We start from the raw sequence: 26204 nt of genomic DNA on the forward strand, positions 1-26204 counted from the left end.
GAATATGCCGATATGGTGTGTGTGTGAGGGAAATGCAACAGCTACGGCCGAATATCACCGCCGTTATCCTAATTGTAGGATTCCCTTAAGACTTAGACTAGAACATTTAATACACTAAGGCAAAGTGGTTCACTCCCCAGTATTCATATCTAGTATGAAAAACGAGAAGAACATGATGTAGCAGAAGAAGAAAACAATCAACTTACCAGCGTCCCCCAGTTCAGGTACTCCTACTTTCAATCATGGACGTAACTGCAGCAGTCTATATTTATTTGAATTTTGCGTGCAAAAATAAACGGAAACAGAGGAAATGGTGGCAAACACAGTTCCATATTATATACAAGTAGAAATAAATGTGAAATGTGGTGATTCAAATTTGCTGGCTGACTTGAAGTTCAGAACAGTTGGTGGACATTATAAAAATTTTACCAGATTGTCACCTACAGACTTTGAATATTTGGTAGGGCCTAAGATTGCAAAGAAGAATACCACATTCCGTTCAAGAAAGAGTGGCAGTGACGGTGCGATTTCTGGCAACCGTACAATAATATGCAATAACATTGCTGAATCAACACACCAGACTAAAATTAGGTTAGGAGTCATAAATGAAGAATCTTTAAAGTACTTTGAAGATAAATTAAAAAATGAAACCTGGAAATCATTATATGTTAATGAAGATATGAATAGTAAATTTAATGCGTTTCATAATACATTCTTAAATATCATTGACTTCAGTTTTCTTGTAAAGCACAAAAATTCTCAAACATCTAAAAATAATTGGATTACACAAGACATAACAATCTCATGCAAAACAAAGAGAACTCAATATATTTAAAGTAGAAATAGTAATGACTGCAAATTAATAGGTCTAATTTCTGTAGTACAATTTTATGATTAATACAGATGAAGGCTTTGGAGAGATCCAGAATGCCCCTCCTACTTGTAATTTATTATTAATTGCTTCCAGAATTTTATCAGTTAAATTAAACACAAAGTAATCTTAAAAGCCAAATAACTTTACTTTAAGAATTTATTCTAAACTTGAATAATAAAATCAAAACAACTAGGAACATTACTTACTTACTTACTTACTTACTGGCTTTTAAGGAACCCGGAGGTTCATTGCCGCTCTCACATAAGCCTGCCATTGGTCCCTATCCTGAGCAAGATTAATCCAGTCTGTACCATCATATCCCACCTCCCTCAAATCCATTTTAATATTATCTGTGTATCTAATGCTTACTCACTTCACTTGCGTGATTCGGGTTCCGCATACTGTACATAGATGGCAGGACTGTGACCCATTTTCAAATTGCGCACCACTTCGGCGGGCCACGTTATGCATGATGTGTATCTATGAAGAATTATGTCGTGTACTAGGGTGAGTGTATGTGTAAGTGTAATGTAGGGAATGGGTGAGGATGATGATGAATGTGAGGAAGGAAGAAGGGGAAACCCGGTGCCGGCACGTAGCCTACTCCTGTCGAGTAGCACCAAGGGGGCCGCCAGGCTTAACGTCCCCATCCGACGGACGAATCACTATCAATAGGGACATATGCCTTCTCTTCATATGCAATGCGGAGAGATTTGTCATTTAACCCAGGCATGTTGGTGCACAATTTAGTGATTAGAAGTTGTGCACCACCATGACTCCTAATCCCGAGGTAGAAATTTTACATGAAAATTTCTGACCCCGCCAGGAATCGAACCCGGACCGGATAGTCTGGAGGTAGACTTGCTACCACAGAACTAACTCGGCGGGTAAAATTTGTATGCATTCAAGCATAAAATTTAAAGGAGAATCGGAATATGTAAATTTTAATATAGGGTATCATTAAAAATAGTTAAGTTTACTGTCACACCCTTTATGTCTGAATATCTAACTTTTTTCGAACACTGGTATAATATTTTTTTGTATAAAACTTTTTTTTGTAAAATTTAAGAAGTTATTAACAATATTCCGTACTTATTGTTCACTCTGTTTATAAAAGCGTATATCAACATCTTGATTGCTACAATATTCTTATTTCAGAACAATAATATGGATTCAGAAAGAATAAATCAAGTGAGCAAGCTTCGTTTAATTTAACTGATAAAATTCTGGAAGCAATTAATAGGAAATTACAAGTAGGAGGGATATTTTGTGATCTCTCCAAAGCTTTCGATTGTATTAATCATAAAATTCTACTTTAGAAATTAGAATACCATGTTATTAAAGGCATAGCATATCAGTGGTTTGAATCATATCTCCACATTAGAAAACAAAAGTTGAAATCAACGTATTCAGTGACACCTTTAAACCTACTTCAACATGGGGAAATGTTCATACAAGGGTCTCGCAAAGATATCTATTAGGGTCTCTTCTTTTTTTAATTTGTATAAATGATCTTGGCCTCTTAATAAATGGAACAGATTATCCTATACTATTTATACGTGACACAAGTATCATAATTATAGACAGCAACTTTGCCACAGTCAAATATAAAACAGAAACATTTCTCCTTAAAATTTATGACTCGTGTACAACCAATAAACTAGCTTTAAACATTAATAACACTAACATAATTCAATTTAAAACCTCTTCAAATTTAATCTCTGAAACATGAGACACAACTATCAACAATATAATTCTACCAGAAACATCAACAACCAAATTTATTGGTTTTAATATTAATAATAGGTCTACATTAAACTGGAAACATCATATTAATGAAATAACCCCGAAAATTAGCTCAGTATACTTCGCAATTAGGTCGTTACAACAGTTTGTAAATAGTAGTATCTTAAAGACAATATATTTGCCTATATTCATTTCATTATGTTCTACGAAATAATATTCTGGGGAAATTCTGCTGATAGTAAAAATTACAAAAAGAGAAATTAGAATAATAGTTGGAGCAAAGGCTATAGAATCGTGTAGACCATTTTTTTTTTAATTAGAGATTCTGACATTAACAAATCAGCATATTATACTCTTCAATAAATTTCCTCTACTGTAATAAAGAAAAATTTCCAACTAATTTAGCCATACATGTAAAAATACCCACAGAAAGAATGATTTTCAAACGCCATCATGAAACTTATCATGCTATCAAAGGGAGTACCTTGCATGACAATAAAAGTTTTCAGTAGTCTTCAAGACATTGGCCATAATCAAAATCCTGCATTATTTAAAGTAGAACTAAAAATTACTTAATATCTCACACTTTATATTCTGTAGATGAATTCTTGACATTTCACATATTGGTAGTGTAAATATTTTAATACCATGAAACGGTAAAAAATATTCTATTGTATAATATGTTATTGTCATTGAGGTATTAATTCTGTATATATTTCATATTTGCATTTTTATATTTTAAACGAAAGAATTTGACATGTTGTTTATTCTGTACTCTAAAGCAACTGTAAGAATATTATGGAACGAATAAATCTGTATGTCTGTCTGTCCGTCCATCTATCAATTTTAATAATTGTTACATTACATCTGTGGATAATATTAGGTTTCTTGAATTTTTTTGTCGACAACACTTTACAATGGTAGACCTATATTGATTTTATTTAAAAAAAAAAAGCTAAATACCGTCAACTTAGCTATTTTTACAGCTTAGGTCTCTTATCTATATATTATTCTCATTTTAACTTTGGTACCTTTTAAGGAGAAATTCTGTAAATATTAGCAGAGTCTTTATTGCTCATAAACGAGTTATTAGAACGATTTTGTTATTTAAAGTACAAAACCTTGTATTTTGTTTCTTAGGAATATAGAATATTGCTATTTCTTTGTATAACCTATACTTCTATTTATAAATGTTTAATGCTGTTTACGCATGACGAAACTGAATATAATAAAATATTACGAGTGAATTGTCATGATTATAATACACGTAATGCAGAACTGGAAGAATAGAAAGTCACAGACAGAAGAAATATGATATGCCTCATTATTGTAGTACTTCTTTGTTTAATAAGTTAAAATCTAGGGAGTTGACCACAGTAATTGGCGGTGATTTAAACTCATTTCCTGTCGGTATATTGAATTACAGTATGTTCAATTAACAATTGAGAAATTGAGAGTGACTTCAATTTTGTATTCCTAAGAAGTGTTAATTACTTTTTAGTGTTTGTGTGTATTTAATTTTTGATAAGTAATTCATTATGGCGTGTGTTTGAGTGAAGTGTAGACATCAGCAGTATGTATACAAATAATTGGGCTATTATTTATACTTGCTAGTATAATAACATTATTGAGATATTTTTACATGCCAATAACGTTATACTTACTGATTATTCGTATTATTGACAGTAATATTTTGTGTATTGACAGTGATTTTGGTTTCCGAATGTGAATTAACATAGATGTTAAAATTTTGGATCGTATTGATTGAATAGGACGTCTCTAAATAAATTAAACCACACTAAACTTGAAAAAATAATTATCCTGTGAGAAGGATTACAATATGAATTATTATATCCTTATTGACTGCATTAGAACAGTCATTTTCTACGGGTTATTGCATAACCAATATAAATTATGAAAAACTTCGAATCAAGAAATAATACTACAATAAATCAGGAAATAATAAGTGTCAATAAAATAGTCGTACTAATATAAATGATGGTGATAATGATGATGCTAATAATAATAATAATAAAGTTAAACATAAAATAATCATAAATAAATATAAAAAGTATAAAGCATGAACATGGTACTGGTGCAGCATGGTTTGCTGAATTTAATAATAATTCGGAAACAATAAAATTCAAATTGCAATCATTAACATCCCAGTGAGACGTCAGCATGAGCAGAACAACGTATTTGTGTCAGCGTCCACACATACTGCGACTTGAGAGCTCTGGATCCTTTGAATGTTAAGCAGAAAAACCGACAAGCCATGGATCGCAGCGCGCCTCGGTCCGCAACGTTCGGTCGTAACATCGTAACATCAAGGTCGCCAGCTGCCCCCAAGCATCGTTCCTTAAACTTCTGTTAAAATTCCTTGTGGTGTTTGGGATTTCACAAAATTTCTTTACCTCTGTATAATTTCATAAAGTGCAACGTGTTTTGCTCGGTCCATTCCATGTTCACTGCACACACAGACAGACGAATGGGTGTTGATTGATTTGTTGACTAATTTACAGGTGGACTATCCTTCCTTGGCCCTGCAGGTAAGGTTTCATCATCTACTGAGGAGCCCGAATAGAACCTGGAGTCTCAAGCCCTTAGAACCTAGATTAACATCGGAAACCCGTACTTGCCATAAGTGTAGGGGTTGAATCATTTTGCAACGCAACTTATTTGCGTACATATTGCGAGTTAAAAGGTTTCATGGGTTAGATGAGGGGATAGATAAGCGACATAAGGCCGAGGAATGCGACAATGTTGGAGTGGATTAGATGAGGGGATAAATAATGTGAGAGGAGACATACTACGTACGAACTAAAACCCCGCTCGCATTTTCTTTTGTTTCAATATGGTCGAATGTGCTTTTCGCTTCGCTAGTGATGTATTTTTGTAGTAGGTTATTTTACGACGTTTTATCAACATTTATTTATTTATTGGGTTATTTTACGACGCTGTATCAACGTCTAGGTTATTTAGCGTCTGAATGAAATGAAGGTGATAATGCCGGTGAAATGAGTCCGGGATCCAGCACCGAAAGTTACCCAGAATTTGCTCTATTAGGTTGGGGGAAAACCCCGGAAAAAATCTCAACCATGTAACTTGCCCCTACCGGGATTCGAACCTGGTTTCGCGGCCAGACGATCGACATTATGGTTATCTAGCGTCTGAATTCTATGAAGGTGATAATGACAGCGAAATGAGTCCAGGGTCCAGTGCCGAAAGTTACAAAGCAATTGCTCTTAATGGCTTGACGTAAACTCCCGGAAAAAACCTCAACCAGGATTTGAACCCGTGCCCGCTCGTTTCACGGTCAGGCAAGCTAACCGTTACTCCACAGCGGTGGAGGCTAGTGATGTTTCTAGTCGCCCACGGTTCTGATGATAATTTTTTAGTAAAATTGATAAGCAGTGTTATCAAAGCAATAATTAATTTTATGGCACCTGAACGTTTCTTTCGTAAAGACGAGCTATTTTCTCTGAACCAAAAATACAACGCCAATGCGGTAATAATTACGTAGCCTAGATAGCGCTTGACGACGATTGCCACGAAATTTGATTTCGTCGATTTCAGTAATATTTCCTAAATCACATCATATTCACATCATAATCAGTTTGGTTTCCGCAATAATATTTCTACTGATGATGCTCTTATTAATGTTACTGGAAAAATTATCAATGAACTAGATATCGGAAACAAATGTTTGGGTATTTTCTTGGATCTACGGAAAGCTTTTGACACTATCAATCATAATTTACTTTTGGACAAACTACATACTATTGGAGTTAGAGGTATAGTTTTAAAATTATTCCAATCATATTTTAGTAACAGAAGGCAAATGACCAAAATTGAAGATCAATTTAGTGAATATAAATATATTGATATAGGTGTACCGCAAGGAACAATTTTGGGACCTATTTTATTTCTAATATATGTTAATGATCTGCTAAATATAAATTTAGAAAAATTTAATGGATCTATATATTCATATGCGGATGATACAGTAGTTATTTTCAGTGGTTTTTCTTGGCAGGAAGCATATAGAAATGCTAATATAGGTGCTAACATTGTTAAAAAATGGCTTAATTCCAACTTCCTTTCTTTAAATATATCTAAATCAACTTTAGTTCCTTTTTCGTTAACAGCTGCCAGTGTTCGAAATTTAAAATTTAGCGATAAATATAGACTAATAATACACAGTGAAAATTGTTTAGATCCCAAAAGTTGTAAATGTCCACCTTTGAAAGAAGCCACGTATGTCAAATATCTGGGTATCATTATTGATCAGAATTTAAAATGGCCTCATCACATTACTTATCTTTGTAAGAGGCTTCGTAAAACAATTTATAAATTCGTTAATCTTCGATGCTACTTACCTATTAGAGTTCTACGAAATGTTTATTTGGCCATTATTCAGTCTATCATTCAATATGGTATAATTTTTTGGGGTGGAAGTACAAAAATTAATCTTAGTCCGTTAAATTTACTACAAAAACGAATAATTAAAATTTGTTTGAAGAAACGTTTCGATTATCCAACTAAATTAATTTATTCTGTATGTAATATATTTAATATTGAACAAATTTATAAGTATACGCTGTTAAAAATTTATCATAAAAATCGTAATAAGTTTGTATTACAGACACACAATTATGACACAAGACGAAATATTAATTCAACATTAGTAGAACCTAAATGTCTCACATCTGCTGGTCTAAAGCATAGCATAAATTTTGGCCCTCGGTTGTACAATGCTTTAACTAAATTACACCCAGAACTTCTAACATGTAACCCACTAACATATAACAAGAAAATTAGAAACGTGTTAATATCTTCAATTTGATTAAATAAATTTATAGCCTATGTGTATGAATTAATCAACCTATATTATATTTGTATTCTATAATTTTGAAATATATATTAGTCCTACTTTTCACGTGCGATATTATTCTTCTATAGTGTTAATATTATATTATATAATTCCATTGCCGCTGTAGTTATATTTTAGTTCCTATTTTATTTTACTTATTTATTTATATTATTATTTTTTATTTTAATATTATATCTGAACTGCGACCGAGCACGAGCGCTGCTCATTCGGTCTCAAATTTTTTTAAATACTACTGTATCTTCTTTTTATATTGCTTGTATTATTTTATTTGTATTTCTCTTTGTTTGTTTTGTAATTATATTTCTTTATTCTGTATATTTGAAATAAATAAATTGAAATTGAAATTGAAATTTCTCCTCCTGATATAATATCTCACTAAATCTGTATTTTCTTCTAGTGCATTCAAAAGACCGCCGTTATACTCCGTAAACTTTGCATTTAAATAAGCTTAAAGAATATAGTCGCGAATTTATTAGCGAAATTTCGATTGTCTTATTTCGGTACGACCAGGTCACTAGTGGCGAGCTTTATCTAGTTGTTCCGAGAGATGAAATGAAGGAGAAGTGAATTGTTGGAATGAAAGAGGGAAACAGAATACCCCGAGAAAACCCTTATGCAACGTCTATTTTTCCATCATACATTCCACGCAGACCGAACCCGGACCGTCTTCATGGAAGGCCAGTGCACTAGCACTGTAGCCACACATGCGGCACGATTGGATGTTACACGTCCAGCTTCCATGCACGTCCACACTTACTGCAACTTCAACGCTCTAGATCCTTTGATTTTTCCTTGGAATAAACGACAAGTGGTGGAACACAGCGCATCTCGGTCCGTAACGCTCAGGTTGCGGGCTCAGGTTACGCGCCGAAGTTACGAAGTACCGTTCACTGTCCAGATAGGAACGCAGCGCGGTTGCGTTACGATGTTCTGTTGCAAGTCTGGACGCGGCTTAACGCTCAGGATGCGGGCTCAGGTTACGCGCCGAAGTTACGAAGTACCGTTCACTGTCCAGATAGGAACGCAGCGCGGTTGCGTTACGAGGTTCGGTTGCAGGTCTGGACGCAGCTTAAAGTACTGTAACAGCAAACCTGTTTCATCGGGCAACAAGTTTCGCTCTCTGTTGATAGATACATGATATCTTGTTGAACTCACAAGTGCGTTGTCGTCCAGAGCGTAAGCGCGCAGTTTGCTGTAGTACTGAAACCGGTTGTATGTGATGGCAGACATCTGGTCCTCCCAGCTGCTGTCGTTCTTGCGAAAATTGTCGACGGGATATAGGAACGGTCTCCTGCAGAAGAAAGTCCGGATTAAATATGGGCTCTCAGATACCGGTATTAGAATTAGAGAAAAACAGAAAATAAGGCCTAATGTAACAGAAATAACTGGCGTTGGTAAAAGAATAATGATAGTATGGTGGTGGGTTAAATGGGAAAACTTGTTGAAACACCGTCTATTCCACCCAGTGATCTCAACATTATAAACTGGATACACAACTCCAGAACTCCTGTAGACAAATGCTGAAAAATCGTGACGTGTAACTTCCGTACTATTGGCCGTTGCTTACGAGATGATATACAAGCTGGCGCATAGGATGATCAAGAGTGAGTCTCTGAGCGTCATGGCAATTTCTGCCGCTAGGTTCGCCTCTCGTTCTATTAAATGATGAATAGTTCCATTACTAAGCATTGTGTATCGTGAAAATTATTTGATTAATTTTGCATTACTGATGGAGTACGAAGATTACAAACATGCCAAGCATATTACAGTCTTATTTGAGAGTTACTGATGACTAGTTAAATAACAGTATACAGATTTTCAGCGTCATTTAATGGAATTTACAATTTTGTTTCCCGAAAGTCTGAATTTGTTCACATAAAAAAAATTTGCTTTCAAACCACATTCTTCATCTGGTTCATTTACTTTGGCAAGTTGATTGTTTTCACTTCCGTGTTTTTCCTTCATATTTCTTTCCCTCTAATTTTTTATAATAATTATAATTATTGCTGAAAATGAACCACCGGTGTCTTCTACTTTCAAACATTATTATTATTATTATTATTATTATTATTATTATTATTATTATTATTATTATTATTATTATCATCATCATCATAATCATCATTAAACTACTATAGTTCTTAGTTTGTCTTGGCTTAAGACAATCAGTAGCGTTATTCGAGGGAAAGAATATGATTAAAATCATTTATAATGGCGAAATATTCCACGACAATTTTTAATTATTACTGCTGAATATTGACACATATACGATTTGCATTATTTAGGCTACAACATACGCAGCAATGCGATACAGTGCTGCGCGTGCCGAGTTTAGTGTATCGTACTCCCCTCATCCTCCAAGCCAAATCAAATATTATTACGACATTACGAGTAATAAATAAATAATAATTACTAAAATCATTCGTTGTGATAAAGTACAACTATCACTGCATAGTGTACCGAAGATTGTACTCTATGTTTTCATTAAAGTGACATGTCATGAGTGACGACAGAAAACAGCTCAGGGGAGCGAGATGCAGACATTACTTAAAAAAAAAATGGGGATCGGGGAGAGCAGATGCGCATGTGCCTATGGGCGAGAAAATTCTTTTAAAAAATCGTCCCTGAGATTCCTGAGATATTTCTTTATGTTTTGGGAAATCGTCAAATGCGGAAAACATTTCTAATCACATATATTGCAGACTAACTTCCTAATTAATTTAATTCTAACTCCTAATTTAAAAACTGTTTACACACTAAAATATCATAGCATTTGAAGGGCTATTAGCAATAAGGGGGAATGTCCACTTTTGTCAAAAATTGAGATATTAGCACCATCCGTTTCTTTATTCGACGTATTTTGTTTCACTAACGTTTCCAAGCAATAACTTGCACGGTTACAAATATATCAGGTCATGTTGTTTTTTCTACTTTTTTAAAAGAAGGGGGAATGTCCAAAGGTTTATACTGAAGAAGGGGGAATGTCCATTGATATACGATATGTTGTAAATGTTGCAATCTTGTAATTATAATTAAGCTAATTATTCTTTCCAGATGCTTCAACAATGTACACATTATTTTGTTTCGTTTAAATGACTGTGGAGTTTGGCTTAATGTTTAAATGTGAGTTAGTTACACATTATTACAGAGCTATTAAATTTCAACGTAGAAGTTTGTGAAAAATGTCTTCCAGTAGTGAGGAAAGCCAGGCAAAATCTACACAGGCCAAGAAACAACCTAGACTGGGTAGATTAACTGATGTTAAAAAAAACTCCTAGCTCAGAGTAATGAGACTGGTGAGGATTGTAAATGTGTAAGATATAAGTGCTTTCAAGTTATACCGAAAGTTAACAGAGACCAGATTATTAAAAATTTCAACAAGTTAACACACAATGAACAAAATTCGTATCTTAGTGGACTTATTACAGTAAACTCAATAAAACGCAGAAGACCTAGGAAACCTGAGGAAGATGCTATATTTCACGACAATTCTTATGGTTACAAGGTACGGGTTAAGAGGGAGGATGCAGTGATTGAAGTCCCTGTATGCAGCAAAGCTTTTGTGTCGGTGCATGGAATTACCAAGAAGAGGTGAGAAGTAATTCAGAGGTACTTGAAAGAAGGAGTCTCACCCAAAGATCGCCGAGGTAGCCACAAAAACAGAAAAAATCGTCAAAGTGAGGATACGTTGAAAGCTGTGTGTGATCATATTTCGTCATATAAAGGGAGACAGAGTCATTATAGTTTACATGATTCCAAACGCATATATCTTCCAGAAGATTTGAATGTCACTAAGATGCATAATCACTTCAGAGAGCGGTATCCAAATCTGAATGTTTCTTATCAGAAGTTTATTGCAATATTTAATGAAAAATTTAACATAAAGTTTGGTTATCCCAGAACTGACACCTGTAGTGTATGTGATGAGTTTGTAACAGAAGTTGAATCTCTGAAGAAAAAATTACTTAATGTTCCAGTGTCTCATAATGAACATAAATTAGTTGAGAAGAAAATACAGGATCTTACCACAGCCAACAGAATCCATAAATTGAAGGCCGATGTTTTCTATACAAGGAAACGAGCAGCTCGAATAAACAGTGAAAAATGTTCGGAACGGGAGGCAATAGCTATGGATTATCAAAAAAATTTGAATCTACCTAATGTTACGTCGAATGATGCATATTATCGCAGACAGCTTGGATTTTACAGTTTTAACATTCACGTTCTATCGACTAAAGAGTCATTTTTTTATGCTTATGACGAAACCATTGCTAATAAAGGTGCAAATGAAGTATGTTCATTTTTGCATCACTTCATCATGTGCCATATGAATCAAAATGTTCGATATCTTGAGATATTTTGTGATTCAGCTTGTGGCCAGAACAAGAATTGGACTGTTTTTAGACTAATGCATTACATTGTGCATCACACTCACAGATTGCACTCAATCAAAATAACTTTCCCAATACGTGGTCACTCGTACTTAGAGTGCGATAAAAATTTTGGGCTAGTTAATCAGCATAAAAGAGCTGAACTGCCAGACGACTGGATCCAGGAACTACAATGAGCAAGACAAAAACCTTGCCCTTTCACAGTAACACAGGTGGACCAAAGCCTTGTTCGATACTGGTCAGCACTTCTGGAGAAGAAATATCTTCGCAAGTGTCCCTTCGCAACACGACCAGTGAAGGAAATTGTTGCAGACCGATTACATCCTAGATTTCTGAAGTATAGGATCACCTATAAAGGAGCATGGGAGGAGAGTGTAGTGAACACCCCTGGATCGCGATCACAAGTTGCTTCTTCAAATTGCAGAGAGTTCATCTTACCAGAAAAAACATACAAAGGTAAGTGAAAGTTTTTTACTGAAATAAAAACGAGAATAGTTATTGCAAACATTTCATGCTCTTAATATTTCGTTCTGTTCTTTTTTTTTAGGTCCATTGCCAGTTTCAAAGGAGAAGTACAAGGATCTTCAACAACTCAAAAAATTCTGTGGAGAGGAAGCAAGAGGATTCTATGAGAAATTGCCGAGAAAGGATTGATCGGTGTGAAAATGTGATATTAATTCTGTAGTGCTCGGGAAAAGTGGCACAAGTCAAAAATGTTAATTTTACATTAGAGGGAAAAAAACTGTCTTCACACTGGTTAATGTCAATTTGATTTTTTTCTGTATGAATTATTCTAATGGGAGAAATACTTATGTCTCTTTTCCCAAGAGATCAGATGTTCCGTAAGTTGTCAATAAACTAATTAAAAAACTTGTGGAAATTGACTTATGCCACTTTTCCCAAGCATTGCAGAATTGATAAGAAAATTAATTTCATTCCATGCTAAGTTTATATAGTTAACATGATTTCTAACAATTAAACAATATTCACTCTTCAATAATGCAGTATATACGGACATTCCCCATTTTTAACATAACAAAATGTGAGTTTGGGTTCTATTTTTTATTTAACTAATAAGGAATGTGTATCAAGACTATAATATACTGTTCCAGATATGTACATTTGATAAAGGTATAAGCTGAAAATAAATTCAAAAATAAAAACTCATTTTATAAAAAAGTATAAAAGATTTAAACTTTAAAATCTTAATATCTCAAAAGTAATAAAAATGGACATTCCCCCTTTTTGCTAATAGCCATTCATTTGCTATTACTATCCACTACAGCTTAATCAGCAGGCCTATTAGATATTTATTTCACCACTGCAAGGCGTGCAAGAAAAATCGCACAAATGTACTAATCGTGTATTGTGACTGCAATTTCTTTTAGTAAAAATCATAACAATTCAATGTCAATATATTTTTAAAAAAGAAAGGCAAAAGTTAGGCCCACTTACAAATGATTAAATTATGAAGTCAGGGGACTAGTAGATAATAGAGTACCTTAATTCACTGGAACTTAATAATAATAATAATAATAATAATAATAATAATAATAAATACGTGAAAAGGGTAGACTACAGTATTCATGTAAAATGTATTAAGTTTCTTTATTTCCGAAAAGGTTCGGTGTATGAATTGAACAATAGGAAGGTAGTACCTTATTTTATAATATTGTGACAACTGCGTCGGGATTCGAACGCGTGTCCGACAGGGCGCGCGGGAGACGAAACGTTGGTCGCTGCGGTGTGGCGCGACGTAAGGGGAACGACGGCACGCTGGGCCGCGGCAGAGGGAGGGAAGTAAAGCAGCCGCGACGTCTGGGAGAAATCCAGAGAAGTTTCGGGAAGCGCCGTCCTCTCGGCATCAGTAGATTGTTCGCGAAATCGTAATTTCTCGAAACTATGGTTTAGTAATAAATACAGGACGCGAGGAGAAGAGAGTTCAGTTTTTGGTCAGCAAGCCAGTCAGTCTTGTGTAGCAGTGAAGCCAGCTTCGAGATCGGAGTTCGACTTGAGTGTGTGTCCGCAACTGTGCGAGCGTCCAGGCGAGTTCGAAGTTCAGTGGACTGTCTCTGAAAGTCTTGGGTTCGAGATACTGTGAACTTGAGTCAATGAGCTAGAATAACTAGCCAAGGCAAACGAACTGAGAACTGACAGTTTTGTTTTGTGAACATTAATTGAGATTAGCAGTACATTGTTGTTTTCAATAATCCAAGTGAATTGTCATTGTCGTCTGTGGAGTACAATAACGAATACTGTGTTGCTGTGTGGAGTGCAAATCCCATTGTTGACGGGAGTGTTTAAATTAAATTATAGAAGGTGATTATTGTTGTGACAATAAAGTTACATTCTTGTTTTGAATAAAAGTTACAATATGTAATAGTCTATCTTTTAATATCAAGAATGACAGCCATTCATTTTAATATAATTGAGACGTAAAAGTTTTGAAATTACGTCCATTGACCATGAAATATTGTACGAAGCATTTAATAAGCAACGGTGAGTCCTTTAAATGTCCCAAATGTCAATATCATTTAAGTGTTCTGCTATGAATATCTAGAACCGAACAGCGCTCCGAGAGGCGGAATTGGCATTACGCGGGGAACCACTTCAGACCCGTATTTAAGCGCTATGCGCCAGCTTGTATAATTTCGTAAGCAACGCTATTGCACACCTGAAGCATATCTCTCTCTCTTTCTAACTCACAAGGGAATGGTTCTTTTGTTGAAATAAGCGCATATTTTAATTATATTTCTTTAATTGTGCTGTTATAATGGTGAATACTGTGCATCATACGGCTGTAAACAGTTACAAACACCACGAAGTGGAATTCAGTTTCACAGATAGGCTAAGCTATTTGCATCAAAATATGAATTCGAAATTATAGTATTGGCCACCTCTCTAGTCAATGATCTGATCACGATATGATATTATATCATTATTACATTGCGGTATATTATCCTATTTATAGGTGAAACGTCGATATTTCCCCACGCTACATAGATAACAGTGCAAATAAATCATCAAAAGTCTCCAGCCAATGAGTCCACTCTTTGTTAGCTGAATCAGAATGATGATCAACATCAAACTTTTCTGGTACAAGATATTTATGCATTGTGAATATATTCATTTAGTTGATTAAATTGTAATGAAAATACCTAGGTGTTTAAGTGTTAATCAAAATTGTTCTTTTTTTTTTACACCAAGTGTTGATAATTCGTTCTTCTACTTGGTCACAAAAAATGCTAACTCAGTTCTGAACAGTTTTGTACAGGGACATCATTTTATTTTTGCTAACATTTTTAATATTAACCTGGCTATACCTTTAGAGAACCGGAACACCGTTCGCTACCCCCTTCCACAACTGGAGTTCGATGATATTGGCGTAAAACACAAATCACTTTACTAGGTACAGGAGGGAAGAAAAGTAGTTCATCCATTTACGTAAACTAGGAAATATCACGATTTTGAGTTCGGTAACTTTCATTAGGTTTTTGTTTAATCAAAATGCAGTACTGTATTAACAATGAGTGTTTTTACTCACGAATTGAGTTATCTATGCGAACGTATTCATTATGCAGCGTATATTGTACTGTTACAGCACATTAACGTACAATATAGAGAATGACGTTAAAATGAAAAACAATCGTAATATGGATATTTAAATATTTTTCAAAATGGTGGCCGTTCATTTCGATACAGGCTTCAGTTCTTTTGTGCATATTATAGCACTATAGACTATTGCATCTAATTCCCATTACCAGTTTCGTCCTTCGTACTAGTGACTCATGTTGAAATAATTCTGTACCTACTCTATGAAAGAGTACCTTACGTACTGTAAATTCAACCTTCACTTCTGCCCGACCCGCACAGATAAAATTACTCAGACATGCTATCTACTGTCCGTCCAAGTGGTTATGCCGTAAGATCGTAGAAAGGGGGGAATCACGTGATAGTTAATTACTTAACGAGGCCCTTTTATTTAAGTTAGGGCCTATTTTAAACAGTTGTATAATATTACGTAAACGTCCAATTCCTAACAGAAATTAATGTTTTCAGAAAAGAGCTAAGAGAGCCCAGCTTTTACAGAGGGGTGTGCAGAAGCAGGTGGGGGAAATCGGGATGCGACGTAGGCAAACGGACAGTACCTGTGCGAAAATATGATTCAATATTGAAAGCTCTCTCGTCACTGGAAAACGCGAACATATTTCTGGAACGTACTATACTCACTAACTCAGTGCTCTTTACTTTACGCAGCCTTGATTCTGTCTGGAGAACAGTTGGAGCTTCATTAGTAGAAGGGGTGGGAGTAAAGTACATTCAAAAACTCAGGTACAATAAAAATTGAAGTAAAAATTAAATGATGTCCCTGTATATAATACAATTTGTAACTACAAAACATGATGGTATAGTTCATGTGAAATAAGCGTATTGTCTGTTAAGGATTTTGTTGTGAATAAAATATCGATTATAGTTACGTTAGTTTCATATTAAGCCCTCGAATTTGAGTATTGGTAGTATAAGCAAACTGTTCCTAACAGTAGGCCTGTCTAAGACAAGTACCGGTAACTAAATAGGCCAAACAAATCCGGACATAGAGACCAGGGCCTCTAGGCAGTTAACGGAGTAGGGTTTATTTAACATAGTTTGAAAAGCAGACTTAGAAATGAAGTAAACAAGTACCAACTATACTTTTTTACATTTATAATTACAAGATTACTTCTGATTGAGGTTCTGGCTGACCCCCTGATCACAAATACGTAATGAGGGCTGATACGTACAGTATATACAGGGACATCATTTTATTTTTACTAACATTTTTAATATTAACCTGTCTATACCTTTAGAGAACCGGAAACACCGCTTGCTCCCCCCTCCAAGACTGGAGTTCGATGATACTGGCGTGAAACACAAATCACTCTACTAGGTATAGGATGGAAGAAAAGTAGTTCATCCATCTACGTAAACTAGGAAATATCGCGATTTTGAGTTTGATAATTTTCATTAGGTTTTTCTTTAATCAAAGTACAGTGCTGTATTAAGAATAAATGTTTTTACTCACGAAGTGAGTTATCCATGCGAACGTATTCATTATGCAGTGTATACTGTCTACAGCACATTAGCGTACAATATAGAGAAAGAAGTTAAATTGAAAAATAATCATAATATGAATATTTAAACACAATTTTGAAAATGGTGGCCGTTCATTTCGATACAGGCTTCAGTTCTTTTGTGCATATTATCGCACTATAGACTATTGCATCTAATTCCAATTGCCAGTTTCGTCCTTCGTACTAGTAACTCATGTTGAAATAATTCTGTACCTACTCTACGTAATGTGAATTCAATCTTCACTTCTGCCCGACCCGAAAATATAAAATTACTCAGACATGCTATCTACTGTCCGTCCAAGTGGTTATGCCGCAGGATTGTAGAAAGGGAGGAAATCACGTGACAGTTAATTACTTAACGAGGCCCTTTTATTTAAGTTAAATTAAACAGCTGTATAATATTACGTAAACGTCCAATTCCTAAGAGAAATTAATATTTTCAAAAAAGAGCTAAGAGAGCCCAGCTTTTACAGAGGGGCGAGCAGAAGCAGGTGGGGGAAATCGGGATGCGACGTAGGCAAACGGACAGTACCTGTGCGAAAATATGATTCAGTATTGAAAGCTCTTTCGTCACTGGAAAACGCGAACATATTTCTGGAACATACTATACTCAGTAACTCAGTACTGCTTACTATCTGCGGTCTTGGTTCTGTGTGGAGTTGGAACTTCCTTAGTAGAAGGGGTGGGAGTGAAGTACATTCAAAAACTCAGGTACAATAAAAATTGAAGTAAAAATAAAATGATGTCCCTGTATTTATTATAAGGCAGTACATTCTACTTGACGAAATGTATCAGAGGAAGAACAATTGTTTGTATACATCTGAAGTTTGATTAGTGAAATATGTTATTAGTTAGCGATGTATGCAATAGAGAGGTAAAGGAGATGGACACCCTATCCCATTATCTCCTGGCTTACTTGCTTCATGAGTGATGCCTCATTGGTGTCACTTTTGAGGTTCAAACCTGTCTTTGGACTAAACAAGAACAATTTATTACAAGATTATATTGCCACGCGAATGTTATAGTGTCCAACAAATAGCACTATTATTATTATAACTAATTATTATTATTATTATTATTATTATTATTATTATTATTATTATTTTCCCTCGCCGGGGTCCCCTCCAAACTTGGGGCCCTAGGCCGCTGGTAGTATGCTTAGGCAGAAGTTCGCCGCTGTCCCAACATAATGTTTGTATATTTCGTATTTTTCAAGTGCAGTATACTCATTTAACTTTTGACCTTTTGATGCAATACCGGTATGATGTAATATTTCGTGTGTATTGTTATTTTGATAAATTTGAATTTTGAATGTAGGGCCTACCGTTATTTAGTATTTACTATGTTTATACTTGGCTTTTTACTGATATGTATTTCTGTTCATAAGAGAATACATTTTAACAGGAAACTCAGCTCTTATATCACATACAATTAAGTATAACTGGTTTTATATTGTAAGGTCAAAGTATAGATACCTATACAAATCGGTAAATTTAGTTAGGTTATTTATAGTAATTAAACTCGTGACAAAGCCAAAAATTATACAATTTTAATGGCAAATAAGTCATTCTAATTCAAAATATAACTTTCGGTTTACTACAGTACCGGTAGGCCTATGTTTAAAATCTCTATGAATATAATTGTGTGTTTTTCTTGTACCGTATTTAACTTTTATTTTAACTTAATCTTCACTATTCCTAACCCATATTTATCCGTCTGATCGGGAGTAGTGCATGTAAATATGTGGCCTGGAACAGCGTAATAGATTGTTATGTTATATTTAACGACGCTCGCAACTTCAGAGGTTATATCAGTGTCGCCGGATGTGCCGGAATTTTGTCCCGGAGGAGTTCTTTTACATGCCAGTAATCTACTGACATGATCCTGTCGCATTTAAGTACACTTAAATGTCATCGACCTGGCCCGGGATCGAACCCGCAACCTTGGGCATAGAAGGCCAGCGCTATACCACCTCGCCAACCAGGTCGACCGCGTATTAGATTTCTTGTATATATGTGTCTTTAGTTTTGATATGTTTACATTGGTATGTATTTTTTTTTAGTTAGAAATAATGTGGACCACTGTGGTAACTTCACAGTCTAGTATATACAGTCGCGAAGGTCAATACGTAGTAAATATGCAAACATTAGATAGTTGCTCACCACTAGGATCGCTAATATCGCCTCATTACAGGCAACGCAAAATAGTACCGTCACAGTCGGTTGTTTCTAGCACCCTCAAAACTCAAGCTTCGTGACTGTATGTAGTAGACTGTGGTAACATCGTGCAGCAACTGTGTTAGAAAGAGACAGAGATTCCCTCACCAAAATGGCGGCGTGCGAACCCAGTGGCACGATATTTTAAAGTACGGTGTTTGTTTACTCCATTTTAGTATAGAGCGCAATGATTCCACCACCAAGTTCTGTTTGCGCTTGCCGGAACCGTAATTCTGGTTCCCATTGTGGAAGGTCAGTCCTCTAATATGCATATGGAATAGCAGTGTAACTTATGTTAGCATTAAACGTGATTCTGCGTGATTCTGCTGAAATTCTGTATTATATCTAAATAATGAAGATACGTTTTATAATAATATAAACGTTGAGTGAAAATTGTTTTTATGTGGAAATACATTTTTTTTTTCATTTTACATATTATTTTCAAGGTCACCTAATAATGAGATGTATAGGAACAACCATTTATATTATCAACAGATACTTTCTGCGTGTTCTTTGTTGGAAAAATCCATATTTACACAGCATTATTGGAAACGTAAATATTATGTATTTTATTTATAATTGCTGTGAATTATTTCTTCACTTCGCTGTGTTTTATGATAAAGAACCTTTCGTGTGTTTGATGATTTGTCGTGTTGCTAGCTAATAAACATGGAGGAAATGACATAATCCTCACTCTGCACTACAGACCTAGCCGTGTTGTAGAATTCTGGAGACCTCGGACGTGGCCTGACAGGTGCCGCCGACTCCAAGTCGCTGGTTTCGGAATCAGGGAACATGAAGGCAGTAGCTCTGTGGAAGAGAACAGTTTTCGTTAGTCTTCAATTGATGTAAGTCCATGTTAACATAATAATTAACTTTATGACATTGACGCAACCAGAATTTGGTTCTGGAGGGGTTGAAGAATGTAAAAAAATGATTTTAATAGGTCTATAAACCGGTACCAGTACCGTAAGAAAGCTTTAATGTGTCATTACTTCATAATTAGAAGTCTGAACGAAACAGAACGTCTCATTGGACTAAATAGGTTACCCACTAAAGCAAACAAATCCATTTGCTGTTGAGTTCACATGGCCACAGATGGAGCATATTCTTTGCCGGCAACAATGCGTTATCACGGCATGCCAGTACCGTAAAAATCCTTTTCGAATTTAACTTTCACACCAAGTATCACTTATTGTGCTAATGTGTAAACATGAAATGTTTTTTTTTTCTCGCTGTAGTTCATTTCGTCGCATTTTACCCTTAGGACATAGGTTTTATTTCATCTGCACTTCATTTAATGTAGCCACTTTTAGAATTCAACATGCTTGGTTTGGCAACGCAGTACAGTGTGCACTACTGTAGCCTGTCTCGTAAGGCAGGGTAAGAGTGTCTTTGCTTACAAGTAAACCTTCAGGTGGGATAAAAAAACAGACTTACCTTTATCACCATTCGATTAAGCATTAAAAGCAATGAAAAATACGTAAATTTTACAACTCGAACGCAATGAACACCAGAGATCTCGACCAATCAAGATCAAGTTGACATGGGCTATTTAGATTGCAAACAACTATACCACGCTGCAATGCTAGCCGCGAGAGCGAAGACTACTGCTATAGACGCGCTGTCAGCTAGTTTGTACCTTGCAGTTCATTGTGTAATGTTATGTGCAGTGAGCTGAAGAAGATGAACCCAGTGAATATAGTGATTAAAATTTTGGATAAACTAAATGAAGAGGGTTATGAGACAGTGAAATGTCGCGGAAGGAACTTGGAATTGTTGATGATATATATGACTTATTAAAGAGTCATGAATCGGAAGCAGTTGAAGAAAGTCATACTCTGGACACTGATGAAAATGAACCACGAAATGATGACAATGCCATGCCTCATGTACGAGAATAGGAGACTGAAAAAACAAATACTACGTCAGAAGAGGAATTAAGTACTTCACAAAGTTCCGGTTCTCAATACACTCCTTCCCCTCCCAAAACATCCCGAGTCATTGACTTTGAAAAAAAATGTGAAGTAACAGAGTATTGGATTCTGTCAGATGTACCGACAAACAAAAAGAAAAAGTTTAACCATAGGTCATGGAGCAGTATGAAGCATAAATTCACGTGGTTAACACACGAAAGTCAACTGTCAAAAGATTGCAACTCATAAGTCGTATTTGGTGGCATGATTTTGGACAGTTTGGACATGTACAATGTTTAAGTGTTCAAGTGTTTAATACAGACAAATGTGGGTTCCATAAGGAAATGCCTTTCGGCAGAACATTAGAACGTCAAGGAACCAGTAAAGTGTACGGTGTCGTTAAATCCAAGGGGGCAACTACACATTCCTACACTATAACGCAGGTGGTTTCTAAAGCTGGAAAACTGATGCCAAAGTTGCTACTTATTCTCCAAGAACCGAAAGGTATAAGTAAAAGATATACGGAACGCATTTTCCAGAGTGACAACCTTGTAGTAAAATGGACTTCGTCGGGAAAAATGACCAAAAAAATATGGATACAATTCTTACGAGAAATATTTCTTCCTAATTCTGTAACTTGCAATCTTTTGCTGTTGGACTCGTATGGTGTCCACTGCGACGAAAATACAATTAAGCAACTGTTAGAAGAAGGGACTATGGTCTTGAAAAACTAGTAGTTAAAATCATACCGCCAAATACGACTTATGAGTTGCAATCTTTGGACAGGTACTTTTTTCGAATGTGTAAGCATATGATTTGACACATTTCTCATAATGTAGATTTTGATGATTCATCTGATACATTACAAAAACGCAACAATATACTGAAACTACAGTCACTTGTTTACCAGAAGTTTCCTTTTCCACGATTCCAACAGGCGCATGAGTATGGTTGGGTGTTAGCTGAATTGGGATCCAGAAGTGAACAACGTTTTTAAAACACTACAGAGTACTGTAACCGAAATGCACAAGGAATATGTACGATTTGTGCAAAATTCAGCCTGTATAAAGTGCGGGTGGTGTACTGAATATTTGTGTTTCCAACATTTTGCATTAGCTATCACTGTTGTGCGAAATATGTTTCTGGATAAAAACAAATCAGATTCTGGAATACGATGCGTTAAGTAACATGATGACCACATCATCGTTTTCCTTCTTATGCATTAATCGGTAGTTGAAAGTTTGTTTTCTTGCTGCTTGAAGCCTCGTGTTCTGCGCTCTGTATCGCACTTGATAATTGCAGTCGAGTTACGAAATTTTAGGATTATTCATATTTTATTATGCCGATTCCAAAAATATAAGTTTCATTTCCATTGTTTTTTACCTCAGGTGAAGCTTTACTTGTTAGTTTTGGTGATAGTGTACATTTTGTATAGCAGTTAGGGAATTAATGTGGCTTCAATAGAGGCCCAAAGCATGTTAGCGAATTTATTTTTATTTATTTTCAGGGATTTAAATAATTGTGTATTTGAACGTGTTAATGTTTTTATAAACAAAAGTATTTTTAATACTTTTGGAGTTTTATATAAGTTGTGTATTTTAACGTGTTAAGATTTTATGAACATGGACTTTGAAATAATGAAACGTATCAGAGGACAAGACATGGAATTATACAGTGAAATATACCGTGAGAAATATAACATTTTAAACGTTGATACAACAGGGTTTCATGACTTGAAAATATTTCATCATATTTAATTTTAAAAAAATCGTACGGCATTGAAATGAAATGCAACATATGATTTGAAAACCCATGAAGAAAATAATAATATTAATTTTGAGATTTATTTTTTTATGAAATTGATCAGTTCAGGCAGGTTTCCTCCTGTTCCTTCTTCCATGGATGAAGCAATAAGGCCGCTTCACATTATCTGTACGTTCCGTGCAACTATAGAGGATTTCGCGTCAAGAAAAAAGCATTGAATATATAGGGGGCTGTTCCATCAACTATTTATAAATATTTTCTTGAGAATTTGGAATTAATTAGTTCCCTTTAATTCATTGAACACAATTTAATTGAAAACTATAGCGATTTCGTGTGCTAAAATATTGTTACGCCTCTAAAATTACCATATATTTAATTTCCTAATAACGGGGTAACAGCTAAAAAAGGTGGAATAGCCTACCGATTTCTTGCCAAACCATCCCTCTGTCGACTTTAACAGACAAGTACAGTTGAGGCCAAGATTTCATACTGTTAAAACACGTACAACATTGTCTGCGATGTTTAGAAATACAGCATGTAATCCGCAGGAATAAAGTAACACTGCTGAAGTAGCTGCACGTTTTATATAAAATGTTAATATTTGTAATGGGCTTTATGGTGTGTAATGCCTATTTCCCCCCCATTATGAGTTATTTTAAGGTTTAGAGTAAAAAATATCTATTTCTATTTTGCTAGTTTGTGTGTGTAATTTTTCGTATATCACTAATAGCATTTATTAAACATAAAATGTGTACAACTATCACCCATTTTGTATTTGCTTTTGTGGGCTGGCTCGGGACTCTTAGAATGTGGATGTTGAGGAGTATTGGTTGAATGGTGATGAGAGGAAACGGGAGAACCCCGAGAAAAATCCCGCGCGCTCGCTTTGTCCACCACAAATTTCTTCCTGATTCAGATGGAATCGAACCCTGTTCGCCACGGTGGCTAACCACTCCAACACGAGCGAAGTATTTTTAGTGCAGCAATGAAAGAGAAAGTCTTGGCTCAAAGGCATTGTAATAGTTTGGTAGTAGGAATGAAAAAATTCCTGGAAAGTAACAGGTTTTTGGAGTACTTGAGCGGCCAGTAGGAATAGTGGAAAAATAGAACCATTTTATAAGCGCAAAACTAACAAAAAGCAAAGTCTCACAACAGAAAATTAGCCTATATGATCATTATGTCCTGTAAAGCCAATTATGAATAATGTGTTAATAAAATTTAATTAGTTTAATTGTATTATTGAGACGTACCAGCAGCCATACAGAGCAGTGAGGCCAATGAATTCATTAATAATAAGTGAATTATTCATAATTTAAGACATAATAAAATGAAGTTTCTAACCATAATATTTTTTACTCTTTTTATCACGGTATAGCGTAATACTTAATATTCACTAATTATTTGCATCGTTATATTATTGTAGTTTCAGCGAGTAAAAAATACTTAGGTGCCTAAAATCATATTTCTAGCTGCCTGGCATTGTATTTTTATGTGCCTAAACTGTATTTTAATGCCTATTTTTTATTACTTTATAGCCTACTTCAGGTGCCTAAAAGTTGATTAATGGCGTAAATGTCTGAAGTCTAGTTATAATGTATACAGATATAATGTATGTTTTTCGGAATCATTATGGCATTAATAGGTATTTAAAAATCATTTGGGCGGATTCGACGTGCGATAAACTTGTGATAAAGCTGTACGTTTAGTAAGAGAATGAGACAGAAATACTATACCACATTCTTTCTTGTAACGCAGATATCTTGTGGCAACAGTGTACTAGGCAAGGCCCATAAGACAGTGCTTTTTTCTTAACGTGGAATCCTCTATAAACCATTAGTATTGTACGTGGCAGCGTTGCAGTCCCCTCTACCACCCTCTCTGCCCCGAATCAGTTTAATCAACAACCGATGTACATACAGTTCCCCAAAAAAGGAATGAGACGACTCTTGGTTGTCGAAAGTTATAGAGCTACAGCGCGGTTCACGCAAGATCGACGAAGCCAGGAAGACATCTGATCTTGTATGCGTAGGTCTATTTTCATCTCACTCTAAGTGCACACCTTGCAAAATGTTATCAGTTGTCAGTCTATTTCTGTTAATCGTTTACATTTTATGAAAGTTTGAAATATACTGTGTAACACGAAAGCAATTCGCAGAGTGGGAGAACAATATTAATTTTGAAATGACAAATGTGGACCCACGGCAAAAACAGCAAAGAACATTGTAAGGACCATGACAAACAAAACAAGGACCATGATAAGGACAAAGATCAGGACCACGATAACATATTACAAGAAACACGAAAAACACCACGAGAAGGATTATGATAAATACTATGGTATATTTCACGATAAGGATTACAAGGACCAGAACTACGAGAAGAATTATTAGAAAGACAACAAGAACCACGATAAGGACAAAGGTCACGACAATATACTACGACAAGAAACACGACAAACACCACGATAAGGATTACTATAAATACCACGACATAGATCATGATAAGGGTTACGACAAGGACCAGGACCACGAAAAGGACTATTAGAAAGACAACAAGGATAACGATAAGAATCACGACAAAGATATCAATGATCTGCATAAGGGCCACGAAAAGGACAAAGATATGAACTACAAGGACCACAATAACGATCACGACATGAACCACAGTAAGGGTCCACACCTGTGGAGTAACGGCTAGTGCGTCTGGCCGCGAAACCAGGTAGCCCGGGTTCGATTCCCGGTCGGGGCAAGTTACCTGGTTGGAGCTTTTCCGGGGTTTTCCCTCAACCCAATATGAGCAAATGCTGGGTGCTGGACCTCGGACTCATTTCACCGGCATTATCACCTTCATCTCATTCAAACGCTATATAACCTAAGATGTTGATAAAGCGTCGTAAAATAACCTACTAAAATAAAATAAAACCACGGTAAGGAAAACGATACGGATCACAACATGGACCACGACAAGAAGCACGATAAGGACAACGACAGAGATCATGGTAAGGATCACGACATAAAACACGACAAGCTTCGAAATAAGAATCACAATAAGGACCTCAATATGGACCACATAATGTTCACGACAAGGACGACGATAAGGATCACAACATGGACCATGATAACAATCACGATAAGGACCAGAATAAGGACCACGACATGAATCGCGACAAGAACCATGACAAGGATCACAGTAAGGACTCCGACATAGGTTGCGATAAGGATCACAGATATGGACCACGATTAACACCACGATAAAAATCACAACATGAACAACGACAAACAAAACAAAGATC

At 35.5% G+C, this 26204-nt stretch overlaps 1 protein-coding gene across 6 annotated transcripts in view; it reads right to left on the reverse strand.

The window, feature by feature from the left end:
- Window positions 1-26204, reverse strand: part of LOC138707365 (sodium-coupled neutral amino acid transporter 9 homolog) — a 135732-nt gene that overhangs the window by 91889 nt on the left and 17639 nt on the right. For 5 of the 6 annotated variants that reach the window (XM_069836663.1, XM_069836660.1, XM_069836659.1 and 2 more), the window contains exons 2-3: window positions 19941-20042; window positions 8670-8805 (exon numbers count right to left, since the gene is read on the reverse strand). In XM_069836663.1, coding sequence (XP_069692764.1) covers window positions 8670-8805; window positions 19941-20042 — 238 coding nt within the window. The remainder of the gene's footprint in view (window positions 1-8669; window positions 8806-19940; window positions 20043-26204) is intronic. The other variant, XM_069836661.1, reaches the window with a different exon arrangement.

Source organism: Periplaneta americana, chromosome 10 (genome assembly GCF_040183065.1).
Source record: "Periplaneta americana isolate PAMFEO1 chromosome 10, P.americana_PAMFEO1_priV1, whole genome shotgun sequence".
NCBI classification, from domain to species: domain Eukaryota; kingdom Metazoa; phylum Arthropoda; class Insecta; order Blattodea; family Blattidae; genus Periplaneta; species Periplaneta americana.